General features: G+C 37.1%; 1 protein-coding gene and 1 long non-coding RNA gene across 5 annotated transcripts in view; one reads left to right on the top strand and one right to left on the bottom strand.

Annotated features, from left to right (window-relative positions):
* Positions 1–21,256, top strand: part of dab2ipa (DAB2 interacting protein a) — a 140,130-nt gene that overhangs the window by 35,716 nt on the left and 83,158 nt on the right. For 3 of the 4 annotated variants that reach the window (XM_055167770.2, XM_055167771.2, XM_055167773.2), the window contains one exon: positions 18,471–18,577. In XM_055167770.2, the coding sequence (XP_055023745.2) occupies positions 18,471–18,577 (107 nt within the window). Of the gene's footprint in view, positions 1–4,742; positions 4,958–18,470; positions 18,578–21,256 lie in introns of those variants that run through there. The other variant, XM_055167772.2, reaches the window with a different exon arrangement.
* LOC129441925 (uncharacterized) lies at positions 1,413–3,330 on the bottom strand. The gene is made up of 3 exons (XR_008643696.2): positions 3,175–3,330; positions 2,590–2,733; positions 1,413–2,240 (listed from the first exon to the last, which is right to left on the bottom strand). It is a non-coding gene; the product is annotated as an uncharacterized lncRNA (long non-coding RNA).

The raw sequence follows: 21,256 nt of genomic DNA on the forward strand, positions 1-21,256 counted from the left end.
ATAGCGTCTGTCGGGCCACTCGCTTGTTTATGGTAAGTTTGTTAATCTGAACACTTAATTCTGTGCTGTGTTGTTAACAAACCATCGTATTGGACTAATACTGTAACATCTATGACAAACAATTGCGTTTTGAACATTACATGAAAACTAACATAATGAAATAAAACGATGTCATCAAACACAACATTTATAAAACTTGATCACTTTACCTCATCCAGTAACATGATTTCTCATTCCCGTCTGATTGATGGTCATTAGTGTTTGAGTTAAAGACAACAAATCCCATCAGTCCACGCTGCTTCAGAGCATCATTAATCTACGTCATTGTTATTGTTTTGTTCTGGCGCCCTCTAGTAGCGCGAATTATACAGATTGCATCTTTAAAGTCTGACTTGAGGCGATTTATTTCAAGAAGTCCTCGCTGCAGCTTGCAGCGCGATGACGTGGTGGATTAATCCAGTACGTAGTGGATGTTCAAACACGCATGCGCAGTGAATATAAATCCAAATCCAGTGCTCGGTTGTGTATTTGAACTGAACACAAACATTAACACATTTGCCGTCAAATGCCGATAAACGTGCTGTTGTCCTAGATTAGTTAATAAGTTGGATACCCACGTGCAAATTTAATAAAACCATGTTTTTGCGTGTTCAGTGCAGTTATTTTCACATAATTTATCCATAAAAGCTGATCGTATTGAATGAGTAGGCTAACGTTACCCCTTACGAAAATTAACCATGGTTTTACTACAGTTAAAACCAAAAAACCTGGTACTGTAGTAAAACCATGGTAACCACAAAATAACAATAGTTTTGATAACCATGGTTTTCAAAAACAATAGTTAAACAATGGTTAGTGTAGTAAAACCATGGTTTTGCTGATAATCACACCAAAAACTATGGTTACTACACTTTTACCACAATAAAACCATGGTTAATTTTCGTAAGGGACTGTAAACTCATTTTACATTTTTAGCATTGTGTAATGTATTAACTTAACATGTGGTAATGTTAAGATGTATTAAACAATCATCTTTAAACAACAAGATAAGGTATATTAGCAATGATACATGTAACGTTTTAATCAATCATTTATTTGAGTGTTGTATTGGAGTTATTTAAAAAATATTCTATTATATATATATCTATTCAAGTTACTGTTAAATGGAAACAAAACTAACTTGTCATTTATTTAAGTTGTTTGTTTATTTAACTTTTACCCCACAGCTTATTCAATTCACTGATGATCAGTGACTGCAAATATTAAAACATTTTAACAATAAACATTAGGCCTAAACATGAACTTAGTGAAAACTCAGCTAGTCATCTTTCTGTGATTTACTGTTTTCTACATTAACTCATTCTACATAATGTAAACAACATTCTGTAAAAAAACCATTGATATCTTTAATATTGAATCAGAATCAGCTTTATTGCCAAGTATGTTTTTGTCACATACAAGGAATTTGTCTTGGTGACATGTTACGGACATAAATAGAATGACTAAGTTAAATTAAAGACAATAACACACTAGTAATATAAAAACAAAAATAATTTAAATAAGCAGCATGGTACAGTAAGTATATATAAGTATATGTATATATATATATATATATATTCTCCTTTTTTACAATTGTGTGTAGTGATGCCTGTATGGATGTTCAGATGCTGTTGTTGTACAGATAGATAATAGGTGATATTTACAGTAGCATAGTTTAGAATGGTAGTTTCAGATGTACAGTATGTGGTGATTATAAACAATATACAGTTATGACAGGTGTGGAAGTTATGGGTGCTTTAATTGTTTAGGTATATAACCTGAGGAACAAACTGTTGTTTATAGTGTTCAGTGCTTTGTAGCGCCGGCCAAAGGGCAAAAGTTCAAAGAAAAAGTTGGCTGGGTGTGTGGGGTTGACTGAGTAAAATCATGTCAAATGTCAAAATCAATGTGAAAGTAATGAAAATAACACTTTGATGCTCATTATATCATAATTACATTTCAAGACTTATCCTGTTTTTTCACAGGCAGGGTCACATATAACTGACTGCAGTCAGCACAGATAAAGCTTTTGTCACAGTTTGATCTTAAATAGTTTAAAGTCAGTGCCACGCCACCACTGCTTTACTGATGCAGAATAGATGAACAATTCATCCCTGGGACACCCTTCCTCCAACTCGACCTGGTGGACAGTCTGTAAATAAATCTCTACACCCCGGAGAATGTGTTCCAGTTGACAACAGCTATTTTAACAAAGAGAAGTAAATATTAAAAATTAACTTAAATGTATAGTCTAAATCTAGGGATACTTTATATGAATTTAGAATAAAAACACTGTTACTATAAGCACACACACACACACACACACACACACACACACACACACACACACACACACACACACACACACACACACACACACACACACACACACACACACACACACACACACACACACACACACACACGTTTGGCAGATGCTTTTATCCAAAGTGACTTGCTTTAATTAGTATGTGTGTTACCTGATGATATTTGCTAATAATGTAATGCTCTAATTGAGCTATGGAAAATTTTTTAAATTAAATAACTTACTGTCAAGCCAGACTACATGAGCCTTTTCTCTGAAAGATGCTTTACTAACAACATAGTGAAAAAGCTGGCATGTCAACAGTCTGATAAAAGCCACATCTCCATCTTCTTTAATGAGCAAGGGCATCTTGCCAAATCCAGTCAAATCTACAAAAAAACAGTCAAATCTCATTAAGTTGAACTTTTCAAATAAAAATGCAAAGGATTGTTAACATACAAGTACTAAGTCTCTTTTATAAAAAAATCCAATCCAGATGTATTAATTTAAGATTAAGTGACACTGGTTACAGTATGTGCACCTATTACTGGGCAACTGTCCTTTAAAAAAACATTCATCTAGAACAATGCAATAGCATTAGTTAGCCTAAAAAAAGCATTAGTTAGCCTAGCAAAATCAGGTTAGTTTTACATTAGACCTACAGTCTGTCCACGCGTGGCATTATGTTCTGAAGTAACGTTATGATTAAAATGAGAATCGCTGTTAGCATATTAAGTCACCTTTATACCGCTTCGGACACATAACACTAACGTTACACAAGACTATACATGTTGAAACAACAAATCAGTAAATAAAGATTAATTACCTACCTTTATACAATCACTGTTGTTAAATAATCCTTCGTTTTTCAGCAGATTCTTCTTGAAATACCAAAGCACGTGCGATTGTTCATCAACAACAACACAGCACCGCGCATGCGCGTAACATTATATTCACTGCGCATGCGCGTAACATTATATTCACTGCGCATGCGTGTTTGAACATCCACTACGTATTGGATTAATCCACTACGTCATCGTGCTGCAGGCTGCAGCGAGGGGTGTCTCATTTATTTACATTTATGCATTAGGGAGTCCCGTTTACAGTATACAACGCAACTGATAGTGCATTCAAAACATTTATTCACTGGAAATAGAGCCTACAACCTGTGTGTAGATAACATGATGCTTTACCAACTGAGCTACAGAATCACTTGATTCCGGTTTATGGTGTTTGTCTACTATATTCTCTTTTTCTTTTTTTATGGAAAGTAGTCAGCATCAGAGCTGCCAATCATTCGGATGCAGTTTGATTTTTGTAGCCCTATCCTCTCCTTTAGCCGAACTCAGGCTTAGGTGGCGTATTATATTAGATGTCTTATTTCTTACATTTATACCAGCGCAGAGCTCATGAGAGCAGATTTAAACATCTTTTCTCAATGAGAAAGTTCACGCTGGGGTCAAGTGTCTGAGCATCAGGAGAGAATAAAAGTGGCTCTTGCCGTCTCTTCTGGCATCTATTATTTTGTTAAACCCCTTCAAAGACCCAGCATGCCACAAACACTGTTCCCCTTTCACTGGAGAAATATTTTGTCATCAAGCCGCTAGATTGTCAACGTACCTCCATCCGTTCATCTCCCGCTGCTTAGACACAGACTCAAACTGTCTGTACAACTTCCGCTATTTAATTATTCCCTTAAATCTTTTCACTTTGTAGTCCTAAATACATCTGTAAGTTTGCAGGAGCGCTGACAGCTGGTGGCTTTGTGGAGTAGTAATGAAGTTGTGAATTTGATGTAATAAAATGATATGATTCAAGTCACTTAGGTTTTAAAGTAGTTCAACAAAAATTACATTTACCGTTTATTAGCAGACGTTTTATTTCAAAGCAACATGGTTTTTCCTGTGCACTCATAGATCTATTCGAAATAGTTTTCAGTATCGGGAATTTCATCAGGGAGGTGAGATGATCTTGGACGACTCGTAAATCTCATTACATCGCCGGCCATAGTGTTGTCATAGAGGTCATGGGTTCAAATGCCTGTCAGAGCACAGTAAACATGTCAGCGTATTGGATGTTTAGTTAAGGGTGGGATACAAACCTCCTGTTCGTTCGTTTTTATTGGTGTCAGCCACTATGCAGAATGTTTCATAACCACGGACGAGTTACTTCAAATGCTTGTTGTTGTTGGCTTTACAGAGATAAGGGAAGAATGTGAAGTTTTCTTTGGTAATGCTTACCACCTTAGATGCGTCATGCCCAAATAACAACAGTTATTTGTGGGGAGGAGTCGTCTCTTGCATTCTACTTTCCCCCTCTTATCTTCTCCCCATCCAAAAACGTTTTGTCCCATGGTTTCAGGAGCAGTCCTGACTTGTAGGATCAGCACAGGGATCATAAAAAACATCCCTACCTGTCTGGCAGGGATTCAGTTTTAGCAGGAGTTTTACTGTTTCTGAATTCAGTTGTTGATCGTGGAGAGAGTAAGAAACCTGGAAATCATGTCCGGGGCAATTAGGAGAGTTTTGGGAAGGAGGTGGTATTACTACAGACTGTTGGGTCCGGCCAGGTACAGGCCGTGGGCACGAAGTCGCTGGCGCACTACTTACAAGGGTGATTTCATTTTCTTTTTTCGTTTTTTTGGATGAATACTTTTGTGTGTGTTGTGTGCTGTATTTGGTGTCTCAGCTTGGTGTCCAGGTTTTAAATGTCCTTCCTTTTTTTGATGTGTGTGCTTGAGGTTTTTTAAATATGCGGATGCTCTTTAAACCTTTGGATTAATCATCATGGAGGTGTATGACTGAAAATTTGTGACATTTGATAAAAATGTCCTTTCAATTGATAACCCATATTTTTTGTTGTGTTGAGTACTCTGATATTTAACAATGCTTTGATTATTAATAGAAAGTTTAAGAATAAAATTATTATGTGACTCAACACTGGCATGTACTGTAAACATCTCATAAAAAGAACATGCATCGGAATTTGCTGTATGACTGTTTTTGTACACTTTGTGCCACTTGCCCGAAAGCAGAAACTGAAAGCCAAAATATCGCTTTCATGTAAGCGGTTTAAATGGAGAAGTTTTAAAAGTAGACGCTACAGTCAGTTTAAATCACTACAGCTTCACTTCGAGTCAGCCTGAAGCAAAAAGAAAGTGTTTGTCAAACTTTATATTAAAGTCATGCTGCAGGAAGGAAATGTTGTTGTTTCCTTGCAGCTCTTGTGTTGTGTTTGTCTGCTACAGATGAGTTCATAAATGAGTGTTTTACTTTATATCTTGTGCTGAACTGAAACCTCCAGGGTCCTTTACTTCTCAATACCTGCACTGATTAGAGCGCAGAAAGACTTATCCTCTCTCTCTGTGTGTGCGTATGTGTGTGTGTTTGTGGGTTTATATATTTGTGTGTGTGGGCTTATATATGTGTGTGCGCGCTTGTGTGTGTGTGTGTTTGTTTGTTTGTTTGTGCATGTGTATGCATTTATTTTTTTTGTGTGTGGGCATGTAGGTTACAGTATGTGTCCATGTGTGTGTTTGTTTGTTCAGTTGTTTGTGCATTGTGTGTGTTTTCTTGGTGTTTTTGTGTTGTGTGTGTGTTTACTGTATTTGTTTGTTTATGTGTGTTTAGGTGTTGTGTGTTTATGCATGTGCATTTGTGTGTTTATACACACACACACACACACACACACACACACACACACACACACACACACACAAACAAACAAATACAATAAACTCACACAACACAAAAACTCACAAAAAAAACCTTGAAAACACACACAAATATGTAAACAAACACACACACAAATATAAACGGCCACATAAAAACTTGCACAAACTCAAAAAAATAAATGCACATAAACAACACACACACATATATAAACACACACACATATATAAACACACAAATGCACATGCATAAACACACAGCCACACACATAAACACATACACACACACACACACACAAACAAATACAGTAAATTCACGCAAAACAAAAACTCACAAAAAACACCAAGAAAACACACACAAACATGTAAACACACACACACACACATAGAAACATGCAGAAACTCAAAAAAATAAATGCACATAAACACATACACACATATATAAACACAAAAAGGCACATGCATAAAAAGCGCACAACACCTAAACGCAGACAAACAAACAAATACAGTAAACTTACACAACACCAAATCTCACAAAAAACACCAATAAAACACACACAAATATATAAACACACACACACGTGCAGGTGTGTGTTTATGTGTGTTTGTGTCTGTCTGTGTGTTTATGCATGTGCATCTGTGTGTTTATATAAGTGTGTGTGTTTATGTGCATTTATTTTTTTGAGTTTGTGCATTTTTTTATGTGTTTGTGCGTTTATATTTGTGTGTGCGTGCGTGTGCTTTCTTGGTGTTTTATGTGAGTTTTGGTGTTGTGTGGCTGTATTTGTTTGTGTGTGTTTAGGTGTTGTGCCCTGTGTGTTTATGCATGTGCATTTGTGTGTTTATATATATATGTGTCTGTTTATGTGCATTTTTTTTTGTTTGTGCATGTTTTTATGTGTGCGTGTTTGGGCGTATATTTATGTGTGTGTGCATTTGTGCATATGTTTGCTTTTTTGTGTTATACTTTCTGTGCGTTTTCTTGGTGTTTTTGTGTGGTTGTGTGTTTATTGCATTGTTTGTTGTGGGCTGTGTGTTTGTGAGTGTGTGTGTGTATTTATGCATGTGCGTTTGTGAGCTTATATTTTTGTGTGTGTTTGTGCATGTATTTGTGCGTTGTGTGTTTTTTTTTGGTGTTTTTGTGTTGTGGTGTGTTTCTGTGCATGTGTCTGTTTGCGTGTGTGTGTGTGTGTGTGGGAGCTAGAGATAGACACACAGTTCTCGCAATACTGATGAAACTGCCACCTCCACTTTAACTCAGGTTTGAACACAATAATACTCGCTTTCTCCTCTCTGCTTGCTAAGGTAAGCATCACTGCTATTATAACTGCTTACACTTAAAGTCGAGAATTTTTATTTTAACTTTCACACAATTCGTCCCACATGATTTGTAATATGGGCATTCTCAATAGGCTACCTCAAATCATGCATTTCATTGAGCAGAGATGAGCATTTACTTTAAAGTGATTCTTCAGAGAAATCAAAGTCAACTCTGCCGTCTAGAAGAAGGGCTGCTGCGAATAATACAAAGACATGGTGGTGCTGGACGCTTTTGACTTGGGTCAGTAAAGCTAACTTGAAATAAATCGAACACCTGCGCTCTGTTTCTCTTTGTCTTTTTACTTCTCTGGTTTTTATTATTTAAGCTTAAGTAATTTCTCTCAATTATACATGTGCAAAACTCTTTGTATATTATTTTGGTAGTTTTCCCTTAGAAACAGCTCACTGCTCAGATTTGATAATTGTCTTGAAGCGGCTCAGTGAATTTAGGCAGCTGATGAGATTGGTAAAGGCTTGTTGAGAAAGATTCAGAGATGAAAGGTTCTGTAGACTCGGCAAACACGAGATGATGGCTGATGTGAGAGATCTGCGGTCTGTCATGGCCTCACCTGAACTCATCAGTCGAAGACCAAAGAAGTTCTGCCAGTTGACACATCCAGAACCTCAAGAGACTTGAGAGTTTGGCTCTGTGTCTGTTTCACAAGTGATTGATGCTTTAAGACAAACTTCATAGCACATTTAACATCTATGTATTGTCATTGCTACTATACAGTATGTATTGTACCAGCAACTGTGGCTTGACTGTGTAAAAAGTCATTTTACAGCAGACTACTTTATTGCAACAGGATGTTCAGTAGCTTTACAAATTTTTTAGCTTCTGAATATCCCCATAATCTTTACATTTTTATCTGTGCACTGGGAATTAATTTGTATTTGTTTGACAAGACAGCTTTATATAAGTAAAGAATAATTGACGACGGGCCATTGAATTACGCCGAGGGTGTGCATTATTTTTAAATAATTCAAAGTACCGGAGTCAATTATTTCACTTATGGTTACCACAAACATTGCTCTGGTGCCTATTTTTTTTGAAAGGATTAGTCCATTTTCCTTGAAAAGAATCCGGATGGTTTGCTCACCACCGTGTCATCCGGGATGTTGATGTCTTTCTTTGTTCAGTTGAGAAGAAATTATGTTTTTTGAGGAAAACATTCCACGACTTTATGGACCCCAAAACTTAACAGTTTTAATGCAGTTTAAAATTGCAGTTTCAAAGGACTCTAAACGATCCCAAACGAGGCATAAGGGTCTTATCTAGCGAAACAATTGTCATTTTTGGCAAGAAAAATAAAAAATATGCATTTTTAAACCACAACTTCTCTTCTTCCTCCGGCTGTGTGACACACCAGCGCGACCTCACGTAATTGCGTAATGACGTTGAAAGGTCACGTGTTACATATATGAAACGCACATTTGCGAACCATTTTTAACAATAAACTGACAGAAAGACATTAATTAGTATCATTCCTCATACAACAATGTTGGAAAGGTCCTCTTTCTTAACACTTGTAAACACTGGGGCAAAGTTTTGCATACGTCATCCGTGACCTCTTGACGTGATGACGTATTACGAGAGGTCGCACTGGCGCGAAACAGGACCGAAGGAAGACGAGAAGTTGTTATTTAAAAGTGCATATTTTTTATTTTTCTTGACAAAAATGACAATTGTTTCCCTAGCTAAGACCCTTATGCCTCGTTTGGGATCGTTTAGAGTCCTTTGCAATTTTAAACTGCATTACAACTGTTACGTTTTTGGGATCCATTAAAATGAGAAAAATCCTCGAATGTTTTCTTCAAAAAAACATAATTTCCTCTAGACTGAACAAAGAAAGACATCAACATTGTGGATGACATAGTGGTGAGTAAATTATCTGGATTTTTTTAAAGAAATTTGACTAATCCTTTAAGACATTTGACAGGTTAGGTGTGCGGTTATCAAAAAATAATGCATACTCGTGGAACATTTTTTATCCAGTCAGAATATCAACAGACCCGTGGTATAAATAATTATATATGGTCATTATACCATTACAAAAACAACTAATCTAATGGCAGCATGGTTGCCTCAGACTTTTGTACTGTTTTTATATACAGTATATGTGTAAAATAATTTGTAAAGCTGCATCAGCTTTTTTCGTCGTCTTATCAGTTTGATTGACAGGCTGAGTTTTAGGCATTAAGTATTATACATCTAGGAAAGGGGGCATGTGAGAGGAATAACCTCAGTTTCCTTTAATACCTGAGCTCTGGCCTGAACAAATGCAGCTTCAAACCCCCTTATGCCCTTTTGCACTCCGATATAAGAGTTTTAGGTTTTATTCCTACTGAGCAAAACCTGTTTTTATTAGACAGACCTTTCGGTCAGCTGAGCAGAGGAGAGTAGAAAATATAATGAAAACTTTTTACAGTGAATGTCTTGTAATGCCTGAATGGTCTACATTAATTTCCAAATGCATAAGTTACTGGATTACATTGCATTACGTTTATCCAAAGCGACTTTAGTTATAAAAACAAATCTGAAATCTAACCCTAAACCCAAGCGAAAATGGTTTAAAAAACAGACAATAAATAAAACGACACGAAACGATTCGCCATATAAGTGAATGGGAAGGACTGGCGTATCACATGCATGCAAAAGCGGAATTTGGCATATCTATTGCATGATAATCACACTGCGTGTCATTTGTACGCATCTTGGTGAGAATGGGTAGGTTGTAAATGCATCTTTCTTACTTTTAAGCCTTAGAAGTGCTTCACAGTGAAAGAAGTATATGCAGGTGTCTGGTCTTCATCTAACCAAACCGAGGGGCGTGTAAAGATTTATTGCGTCCTGCTGTGACAAGTCGAGCCAGACTTGAAGAAAGGAACATGCATTTAGATTAAGAGAAAATGAGACAGATCCGTGAGTTATAGTCCCGCTTGAATGCTAAATGAGACTGTAGCACTTCTGTGTAATTTCCTGGAATGACAAAGTCCTCTGTGAGATCAGATGGAGGACAACGACACCCCGGCGCAGACGTCTTGTACACGCCTGGGTCATGTATCTCGTTCAGTGTAGATTAATAGGGCCGCTCGCATCAGGCAGTTGTGCTGTTTGTCTCTGGTGAATGAGCCACTAGACTCTGAATTTATTTATTTACATGGAGCATTCGTTGCCTTTTTATTCTTACTAGTATTTATTTTGAGAAATGTTTATTTTATGAGGCTAAATTTTACACTTACTGTATATGATGTAACATGAAAGCAACAAGCGATTTGTATGTTGCTTTGTTTCTGTGGTGGTGTGCTGGGTAGCCTTCTTCCAATATTGTACCACATTGATCTTCAATCTAGCTTTATATAACTGTATTCACACATATATAACACAGATCGATAACAAATGCTGGTTTAAAGCAACAGTTTACTGAAAAATCCACCTTTTCTCATAATTAATTCTGCTTGCCAATCCAGATGTATACGACTTCCTCTCTTCAGTTAAACACAACAAATGCATTTTTACATTACATGTACGCATTTATACCCAAAGCATCTTCCAGTGCATTACAAGGTATACATCTTTTAAGCTTGCAGTTCTTGTTTAGCTTGAAACACAGTCAAATTTGTTAAATGGGTCAATGACGTGACGTCAATTATTTTCCATTGTGTCCATTAAATGTAAAACTAAATGTCAAAATAAATTTGCAGATTACTTGCAAACATTCTCTTTTTTGAGGACCAAGTCAAAAATGTATGGTTTTATTTCATTTTGAAAGAATATTTGGGGGATAATTGCAAAAATGTCAATATGGTGTAACTGAAAATATTGGAATAAAATATAATCATCTAGTTTAGTGTAATATAATTTTTTACCTACATTTTTAAATCATTTGTCAAAGATTTTTAGAGAACAGAGCTGTTTATAGCATATATTTGTCCGGACAAATATTACAAAAACACATTAAAATTTACATTCAAAAATAACTAATAAAATGTATTTTCGTGTGAAATTTCTAAAATATATATATAAATATATAATGGTATAACCACCAATTGCACCAAAGAATGAGAAATATTAAATATTTTATTCACCTTGATGGCATGTAATCATCAATTTATTTTATTTATTTATTTATTTTATTTGATGATTACGTACACCCATGATTTTTCATTTGTACAAAAATCTTAAACTACTTCAATCAAATGTCAATTTTTTAAACGTCATGACACCAGTGTGTTGTTATAGGACTTCTAAAATAAAACAATACATTTGTGTGGAAACTCAGATAATATGTTAAGCTTATTTCGATATGTCGAGTAATATTGTAAAAAAATCATTGTGGTAAGTTTAAAATATGTCAGCACATCAATAACACTCAATTTCTTGTGAAACATGCATGTGACAAATAGTCATGTGGGTAAATTCTGAGAAAGTTTTCATATTCTTATTAACTCCTTTAGTTTTGTTAACCAGATAATGAGACCTCAGTTGTGATCTCTCTTCTCCATCCTGAAAGTACAGCGAGGACATTTCCACAGCAACACGTACACTTAACTTCTGTTGTCTTGACAGCATGTTTGCTCTGAACAAATATCAGAAGAGCGGTCAAGAGTTCAGAGCTTCCTCGAGCCCCTCTCAATATGAAAGCGGTTTATTTTCTCGACTCTTCAAAAACACTCGGCTCTAAGTGGAGGATTGTGGAGACGTCTCCTAATTGCTGTTTGATATTTTTCTATTTGCTGGCATTTTATCTATCATGACCACCAAACAGTTTAGTGATGAAAGAATAACTGAATCAATTAACAGTTTTACGGATTGTAATGACATTGTGTTTATCATTCAGGGCAAATTGCTTTTAAAGCTTTTAGTCAGTGGAGAACGTTGAGTGATGTTTTTTACTGTAGCTAAAGTTTGCTTTATAAAAGGACATACAATTCATCAACAGAATGCAAAAATGTGATTTCTTGTAAGGTTTTTTCTGTGTTTTTAATTTACAATGGGAGTGGATAGTGACCACCTCTTGAAGCTTCAAAAGTACACGAAAGTGTTATAAAATAACTCCCATTATACAAAGGGCTGTTGAATGCTTTATTCTGATTGGTTGGGAAATGTTCCACGGGTATGCATTATTTTTCGATAAACAAATTTTTCTTGAATTTTTCTTGAATTTAGTGTTTAAGAAAAATGTTCAAGATTTTTTTGCTTACACCATTGGCAGATTTGTTTGCTTGTTTTATGCACAAAATCACTTAAATCACTTTTTTATAATTTAATAATTTTTAGATATTTTTGGTGTAAAAACTAGACTTAATCTTTCAGTGCTTGTTATTATAAAACACACATTTTGTTCATGTACATAATCTTTTATCAAACCATAATAACTTTCTTTGCCTGTGAAAAGATTTTTCTGCTGAAATTTTGTAACCAAGGCTGTGCGAACAGTAAAAAATAATAATATACAATAATATCATATCCTAAAGGGTTAGTTTACCCAATCATAAACATTATCTCAGCATTTACTCACCCGCATGTTGTTTCAAGCAGATTATTTCAATTGACATTTAAAACTTGTGCTGTATTGTTGGAGTTTATAATGCAAGACAACAAATGATGAGTTCAGATGCAAAACCCTCTAAGTGCGATAGTATATAAAATAGTTATTCTATGACATCATGAAGTGTCTTTATTAAAACAATTAACTAATAATATGTTAGCTTACAAACAAGCATAGTATAGTATATTGCTAATAAAACCATTGTATGTGTCTATATTTACAAGCAAGCACTGCATTTAGTTTGCAAATCATGTGATCTTGCCTCCATGCTAAACATATGCATCAAGATGTTGTGATATCAACACGATAAGCAAGAGCTTGTGTTTGAGATTTCCCTCCCATGCATTCCAATCTGTTCATATTTTTATGATTAAATTACTGACACACACGCTCACACACAGACTGAATTTTCATATGTCGATACCTCTGCAGGGAGGTTAGTCACTCTTCTTCCAAAAACTAAACAATGACTCAGGACCAGGTGGCAATACAGATCCATGCCGGCATCCTCTAATCTTTGAGTTACTGATTGATTTCTCTGATGCTCTTTGTAGATGTTACTGAGCAGAACAGCAAGCAGATGCACACACGGATGCAAGCATGCCAGGGTTTGTTAATAAGGGAGCAGTTCGCCCCCAAAACCCGACTCAATTTGATCTTCTCTGCGGTATGGGAGACTTTTTTAATTCAAATAATCCATTCAGGCACAGGAAAATTGGTGACAGAAAGAGCTCCAAAAATAGTTCTTCCAGATCTTGTTAGCGATGCATCTTCCTGAGTAAAATCCAGAAATAATCCAAACTGTGCAAAGAGAGAAAAGACCTGTAGATTTTGTCTTTTAGGTCAACTGCATTGACTTTCTCATTTTTTTTGCACAAAGACTTGTTCTCTCCTTCTTTCCATCAATCAGGCAGACAGAGATACAGACGTGCAGTGAATGCCAAGTGTCTGACAGGCAGAAATTCAACCATCTGGTTATGCATGATTAAAGCGAGTGACTGACACAGTAAAGTTATTACAGAAACAGAATATCAGGAAAATGTGAGGGTGGCCCTTTTGGTTTGAGCCAGTAAGCAACCACACGAATTAAGTTGTTTTGAATGTTTTAGGAAGAGCTCACTTAAGAGTACATTTGGTTGGTTATTCAAGGCTCAGCCAAGATCAGCAACTCATTCCCTTAATACTTCTCATATTCTTTTGAAAGGCTAGATTTGGGTCTCCTTTACCCTGTAAAAAGTTGGATCAACTTTAAAAAAAATACTTCAGTTGGTAATTTGTAAAAAAAAATAAGTAGTTTTCTAAATGTAAATTTTGTCACTTTTAGTGAAAGTTTTAAAGCATCCATAACACATGCTGTTTCTGCGTATCTGATGTTAATCTGGAGTATCTATAGAGTAGTATTACATCATATCTCCTTTATAGTCTTTAGTTTTATTTGATTTATATAAAAAAGACAGAGCTTAACCGGTTCTTTCTGATGAAGTACGAAAAAAATTCAGAAGGAGTTACGAACTGCGGGAGGAGCGAGTCACGAGTTATGCAACACTATACAACACTGTTTAACTTATGATTCACTACATGTTCGTGTCATTTATATAATATGCACATATGCGCCTATTTCCAACATAACACAGAAGTCTTACTTACCGCATGCAGTTCATGATCCGGTTGGGACTTTTCAATGAAATCCAACGTTAAACAAACACACACGCAAAACTCCGCTGCAATTCTGGGAAAATAAACTATATCCATTGTTTCCATAATACTGGCTTACATCCAAAAATACACTTCTTCTTTTGTGCCATTGTTGAGTCTTAATATAAATCCAAGCTGCCGTGTGAAGTGATGCCTGTGACTTAGCGTCGTCGGTTCTCGCTCTCCTGCAGATTAACGTGTAGGCGTGGTTTTCCGGGGGAAGTGCCCACAAAGAGAAGTGATATGTATGGCTTACTCCTAATATGTCAGCTGGACCCATATTCGAAAAAAACTTTCTGAAACTTGTACAAACCGCGAAGAAGTGCATTCGGCACAGAAATAATCTTGTAACACATCCAACTGCTTTTTTGACACTTTGCATTTATTTAGCATTAGGAAACCACTCTTAAACTGTGTTAATAAGTCAGAATGCATAAAATACCGTTGAACCCCCCCCCCCCCCTTAAGGGAAAAATGAATATTAAAATATTTAAACATTTTTAACTTAAACTCTTCACTTAAATTAAAGGCACACCGTGAAACTTTTTGGCCACTAGGGGGCGCTAGACATGTATTTCTCACGCCTAGCGCCCCTAGAGGCCACAAGCGCCGCAGCACTGTCGCAAAGGAAAAGAACTGGCCAACCTTAAAACTAAACTAAAAACGAAACATTTAAAACGCTAAACGATCAACATTTTGAGGCATCAGGGAGAAACGCAGTCATGTTACAACTTTCTGATAAAGAACTCGTGGAAGAAGCCATTTCTCAATCTGAAGGTTGCAGCCTCCGGATGTCGTATTTCTAAGCTGCATACGTCATCAAGACTGTCTTATTTCAGAATATTAACAATTATAAAGTTGACTATTATACTTAGTTAATCGTAAATTTTTGCAGTATGCTTATGACTTGCGTATGTAATGCTCAGTTTACCTTAATAAACCAGGCTTGATGACGTATGCAGCCTGCATATTTGACCTCCGGAGGCTGCAGCCTTCCAATTGAGAAATGACCAGAAGTATTTCCTTGCCTTTTTTGAAACAAATATTGTTGCATCTTCTCTCTCTCCCTCGCCATCAGGATTTTCTGCAATGGCGCTCGTTTTTCCTCTGTTTTGTGTAAAAATTGTTGCTCCAAATCCAAGTAAACCGTTGTGTTTAGGTCTGCCGCTTTGTAATACGTCACGCGAGTGACAGCGGAACGCAGCAAATGAGGAAGAGAGAAGAAAAAAAACGCTCGGATCTGATTGGTGAATGAATAGGGTTTGGTTTTACACTGTGTGAGTTTGACTGCTATAGCATCCTGGATTGTAATGTAAATACCACAGACAGTAAAAGAAAGGTAAATACGTGAACACGTGAATGCAGCATCTGAATACAGGGAATATGCAAGATAATCGCCGTCATTTATTAAGAAGATGGCATTTATGTATGAATCAAGATCGTGAGTTTATATAAAAAATTGCCTTAAAGGGGAATTGAACCCGGGTCACATAATAGAAGTTGCTCTCTACACTCCTTAAGTAGCCTCCAGCAAAATTCACGTTAAAAAAATTGTGTGGAGGAAGTGACGTATGCCGTAAAGCAGTCGAATTTTGTAGGTTTTTTTTGTGCTCTGGGGCCGTATTCACAAAGAATTTTATCTTACCACTAAGAGTACTCTTAAATCGCACTAAAAGATTTTAGCTAGGAGTTTTCTCTTAAAAGTTATTCACAACGCCTTTCAGACCTACTTTTAGTAAGGAAAAATTATAACTCCTAAACTAAGAGTGAGTCTCCATTGCTACGGATGACGTCAGTTCTCATGCACGAGCTGGCTCGCATTGACCACGGTGATTGGTTGTTAGATGACAGGCTGTCATGCGGAACATAACACAGACGCACCAAATCATGGAATTACAATTATCATGGAATTATGATAATTGAGTGATGAGTGAATTATCAAAAAATGTCTGTGTCCTACACAAAATAATAATAGTAATGCCATCGAAATGCATATATAAAAGAAAAGTTGTGAATGAAATTAAATTAAATCAAGGTAGCTATAACCAAATGAAAACCGCCAATTGCCTAATAATAAAAAATGACATTGCATTAACACTTGCTTGATTAATTTACATCCTATTAGCCTAAATAGACTACTTAAAGCAAGGAATGTTCCCATATTGAAGAAGCCTAATGTAATAAATAAATGACGGTGGATTATGAACTCGCCAAAACGGAAAAGAAAGCCCAACTAGACGCAGGATCAGCTACTGCTGCTGCTGTCCCAGTTAGTGCTGGAAAAAGAAACATAATAAAAGGGAAATTCGGCACTGAGATATCAAGCAAAACTAAGCGTGAGACGTGGGAGACAGTGATGCGCGAAACATGTACAACAAAACAACCGACCAATGTTTTCAACTAACCCGCTCGCAACTCCGGACCGCAAAAAAATATATAGGCTATATATACCCGACCCGCTCCCTTGCCCGCATTTTTTTTAAAGTAGTAATTGTTTAAAATAGTTAACTGGCATTTTTATTTCAAACGACCCGACCGACCGCGATCGAATATCATAAAAAATATTTTTGGATGACTCGTAACCGCAGGCACACGCTCATTTCGGATCAACCCGCGCATGGGGAGAGAATTTGTTTGCAGATCAATGCAGCATTCCCGCTTATATCGCGGACCCCGGACGACTGCGAGAGGTGGTATGCATTACAATCGCAGTCAAGGGTTGAGATTGCAGCCTTTAAACGGGCAAGCATGGCAACAGGTTGGCGTACAATATTAAATATATAATATCATTATTGTTTCATGTAATTCTAAAAACTTCCTGCTTGTCACGAATGTAATGAATTGTAAAAAACAAATGTCATAAACAATATGCTTACATTAAAGTGTGCTTTTAAGTCTAGGCAATGCTTTTGAGTTGGTGAAACTGTCCGTGTTAAGGAGGATCAGACAGCACCTAAGCCATAGGATTCTTTGTGAATAGGTCTTAGTGAGTTAGGAGTCCTCTCGACTTCTTTTAAGCTGTCCCAGACTTAGGTGCTACTTTTAGGGCTAAAATGCTTCGTGAATTACTTTTAGTGAAAAAAATTAGGAGTCCTAAAGTTAGGAGTGACACGCCCATTATTTTTAGGAGTTGCTCCTAAATTCGCCAGTTAGGAGCTACTTTTAGCCTTAAAATTCTTTGTGAATACGGCCCCTGGTTACTACCGAAACCCTAAGTTTTAAAGTACGAGTAAAAGCGATACAGACCCCGTCAGGCTATGGCAGACATGTCATTCAACCTATTTAAAGTCGATGTACTATCACAAGGGTCTTGAAAATTTATTATGAAGGTTGAAAAATTACATGGTGTCGCTTTAAGAAAATTTAAGTTGAAAACAATCAAAGTAATTTTTTAAGTTTATCCAACTTTTACTTTTTACAGTGTATAAAGTGTGTATGCACAGATTTGATTGTAGAGTGTATGTACACATTTAGAAAATGAAATGGAAAGTGCTTAATGCAACGACAGATGCACAAACTTTTGCTTGGGAAAAAAGCCATTCTTGCTGCTCAAAAAGTATTTAAATATTGAAAGGTGCTCTTTTATTTGTCAATTATATTAATTATACATTGATAACAAAGGTGGAGATCTGAAACTGCTCAGCTGCACACAATTTCAAAATAATTTGCGATGTATAGATTCACATTAGAAAGTAAGGTGATGCATGTTTTCTGTGCGTATGTTTGTTCAATGAATCACACGTACACGCTTTTGGGAAACGTGCGTTAGATCAAATTAAGGAAGTAGCATTTTTTAACTGAGGCCCCTGATCCTACAATAGTTTCAATACATTTGAATACACAATACACGTCTACATGTTGGTGGTAATTTTCTTTCTTTCTGTTTTAGAGTCACACACTGACCGGGTGGGCCGTCGACGCAGCATGCCCGGCGCTACAGTGGACAAAGCAGCGGTCGGCATGGATGCTGATACATCAACACCTTTTAAAGTCACGGTACGCATTTTTGAGAGTATCACAGGTGGAATACGACATGTACTACATTTTATACCTACTACATTTAGTTCACTTAAACTGTTTCTAATTCATATTATAATTTGTATGAATTCATACAATGTGAATCATACAAAAACATAAAATTTTAAAAATGATTAGTCCATTTTCTTAAAAAAACATCCAGATAATTTATTCACCACCATGTCATCCAAAATGTTGATGTCTTTCTTTGTTCAGTCGAGAAGAGGTTGTGTTTTTTGAGGAAAACATTGCAGGATTTTTCTCATTTTAATGGACCCCAAAACTTAACAGTTTTAACGCAGTTTAAAATTGCAGTTTCAAAGGACTCTAAACGATCTCAAACGAGGCATAAGGGTCTTATCTAGCGAAACGATTAAATATGCACTTTTAAACCACAACTTCACGTCTTCCTCCGGTCCTGTGACGCGCCAGCACGACCTCACATAATACGCCATCACGTCAAGAAGTCTGACGCATTGCATGCTTATAAATGGAAATCAGTGGAACAAAAAGTGTAGTGTGACCACCCCTTAACATTGGAGTCAAAGCAGTTGTACTCCAGACTGAAGTTTGTTGCACTCGGTTACAAGGTTAATCCCAGCAGTTGTTGTTAGTTGTTATTTGAGTAATACAGGTGTCATCTTACAGCCTAAAGAGAGATGGCAGGTTGCAGGTACATAAGGGACCTGAGACAAGAATCATCGCAACTAATGACTCCCTTCACAGATAAGTGAGCAACCCGGTCACGGCTGGTTCTGACGCCCCAGGTCTGCCTACAGTACAGTATGAGGAAAGGATTACACAGCTTGATAAAGTTAAGCTATTGGTTTATAGACCTGAATGTGTCTCTAATGCGTTGAGGTCCTGGGAGGAGATGAGATCAGTCCTGTGCTGTAAATGAGACAGATGGAAAGGGATTCTTACTGCATTTAGCTGCGATGTAGAAATGCCACGGGCACAGCTGGCATTGCCCTGGCATCCCTGTGCTTGTTTCATGCCCTCTTGAGAAGGGCAATGTTTAACCCTTCATGCCAGTAACATGTGATGAGGTGTTCCTGTTGCTAAATTGGTAGATTATTGCGTTAGGAGCGCAAAAGGTTGTGGGTTTGAGGGAACACACATAGTGATAAAATGTGCTTGAAGTTTGTATAAGGTACATTTCCAGTCTACAGTGCATCACAGGGTACATGTTTAATCAGTACGTGTGTTTCCTGGGGATTGAATCTATGACCTTTTGTGCTGCTAACATAATGCTCTATCAGTTGAACATATTCCCTATTAGTATATGAGTTATCTGGGACATTGTTTCCTTTGGTCTTTGTCCTTGTGTTTCCAATGAGGAATAAAGAAACAAAATAATTCCTATCTTGCCCAATGACATTGATTTAATACACTAGTCCTGTGAATCTCTTCCCCAAAAGCATTGTTGTATTTCTTCCACTCCTGTTTACCACCCAACCAGAGACTTCAGATAAACAGTTATTCATTGCTTTCAGTTCACCCACATGGCTTAATTACATAGCTAACCTAATGACAGGATCCATTAACTGAATCAGGGCAAAACGGCTCCGTGTTTGTAAGCAAGCTTAAGTGTAAACGCCCCTCGTGCATGTCGATGAGTAGTGTGTTTGGCCCCCGCAGGGCCACGAGAGAGTCCCGCTGTCTCCGATGATGCATGCAGGAGCGTGCCGAACCGGGATCCGTGCTAATTGAGCAGGATCCTGAGCTTGTTGAAACAGAAGGAGGGAGGGCAAATGTTGGAGCGCGTGCTGTGCGGACCACTTTGAAAACCCTGAGAGAAGTTCGATGCCTCCGCGATCGTTACAAACCCGAGGTTACAGATTTCTCAGCTTCGTACTGTGGACTCCTCTGTGTTACGGATCAGACTGTCTGGCTGCTAGCAGAACCGATAATGATATTGGATGCATTGTTTTAGCAGATGCCTTGGGCACAGTCTGAGAGCTGAGATTCTGGTTTGTTATATCCAAGGGTCTGATAATGGACGTTATGCTTAGCATAACTACATGCGCTTGGCACTCTTCTGCAAAATAAAAAAAAACATTGTCTTCAGAGTAATAAAGAGTTGTTGATGGGGAGACATCTGGCAGATTTGGCATGAGAGGCCTGTTGAATTATTGTCATTAAATTAGATGCCTTGCAGGAATGTTTATCTCGCAACCTTGGTACATTGGCACGATACGGATGAAAAGTCGATGACTTCATTCCAGTGGTTACGGTGAGATTGACTTGTTGCTTGTTGAGACACAACTGCAGGGAATGCTTAACTCTTTCAAGTGTCCCGATTGCGTAAATGTAGATGTAAATTTAGCACACGTTTTTGTCCAACGTGCATGACATGGTGTGCATTTATCAGCATGTGAGTTCCCTGGAGATCAAATCCATGACCTTTGAGCTATAGCTAGAGCTGTACCATTGTGCTGCCTTAGAACTGATCCATTTTATAGACGGTTTCATCACACACACATGCGTTGTTGCCAGCCCATTCACACGAAATTACGTACCTATAGTCACGTAATTTTTTTATTCTTTTATCGTGATACTGTCACAAATTTTCCCATTTTTTCATGATCGTATCACAAATTTCTGTTTATGTGTCATTAGTCCCTTTCACACATACAGTCTTTACTGGTAATTTAC

Source organism: Misgurnus anguillicaudatus, chromosome 5 (assembly GCF_027580225.2).
Source record: "Misgurnus anguillicaudatus chromosome 5, ASM2758022v2, whole genome shotgun sequence".
Taxonomy (NCBI): domain Eukaryota; kingdom Metazoa; phylum Chordata; class Actinopteri; order Cypriniformes; family Cobitidae; genus Misgurnus; species Misgurnus anguillicaudatus.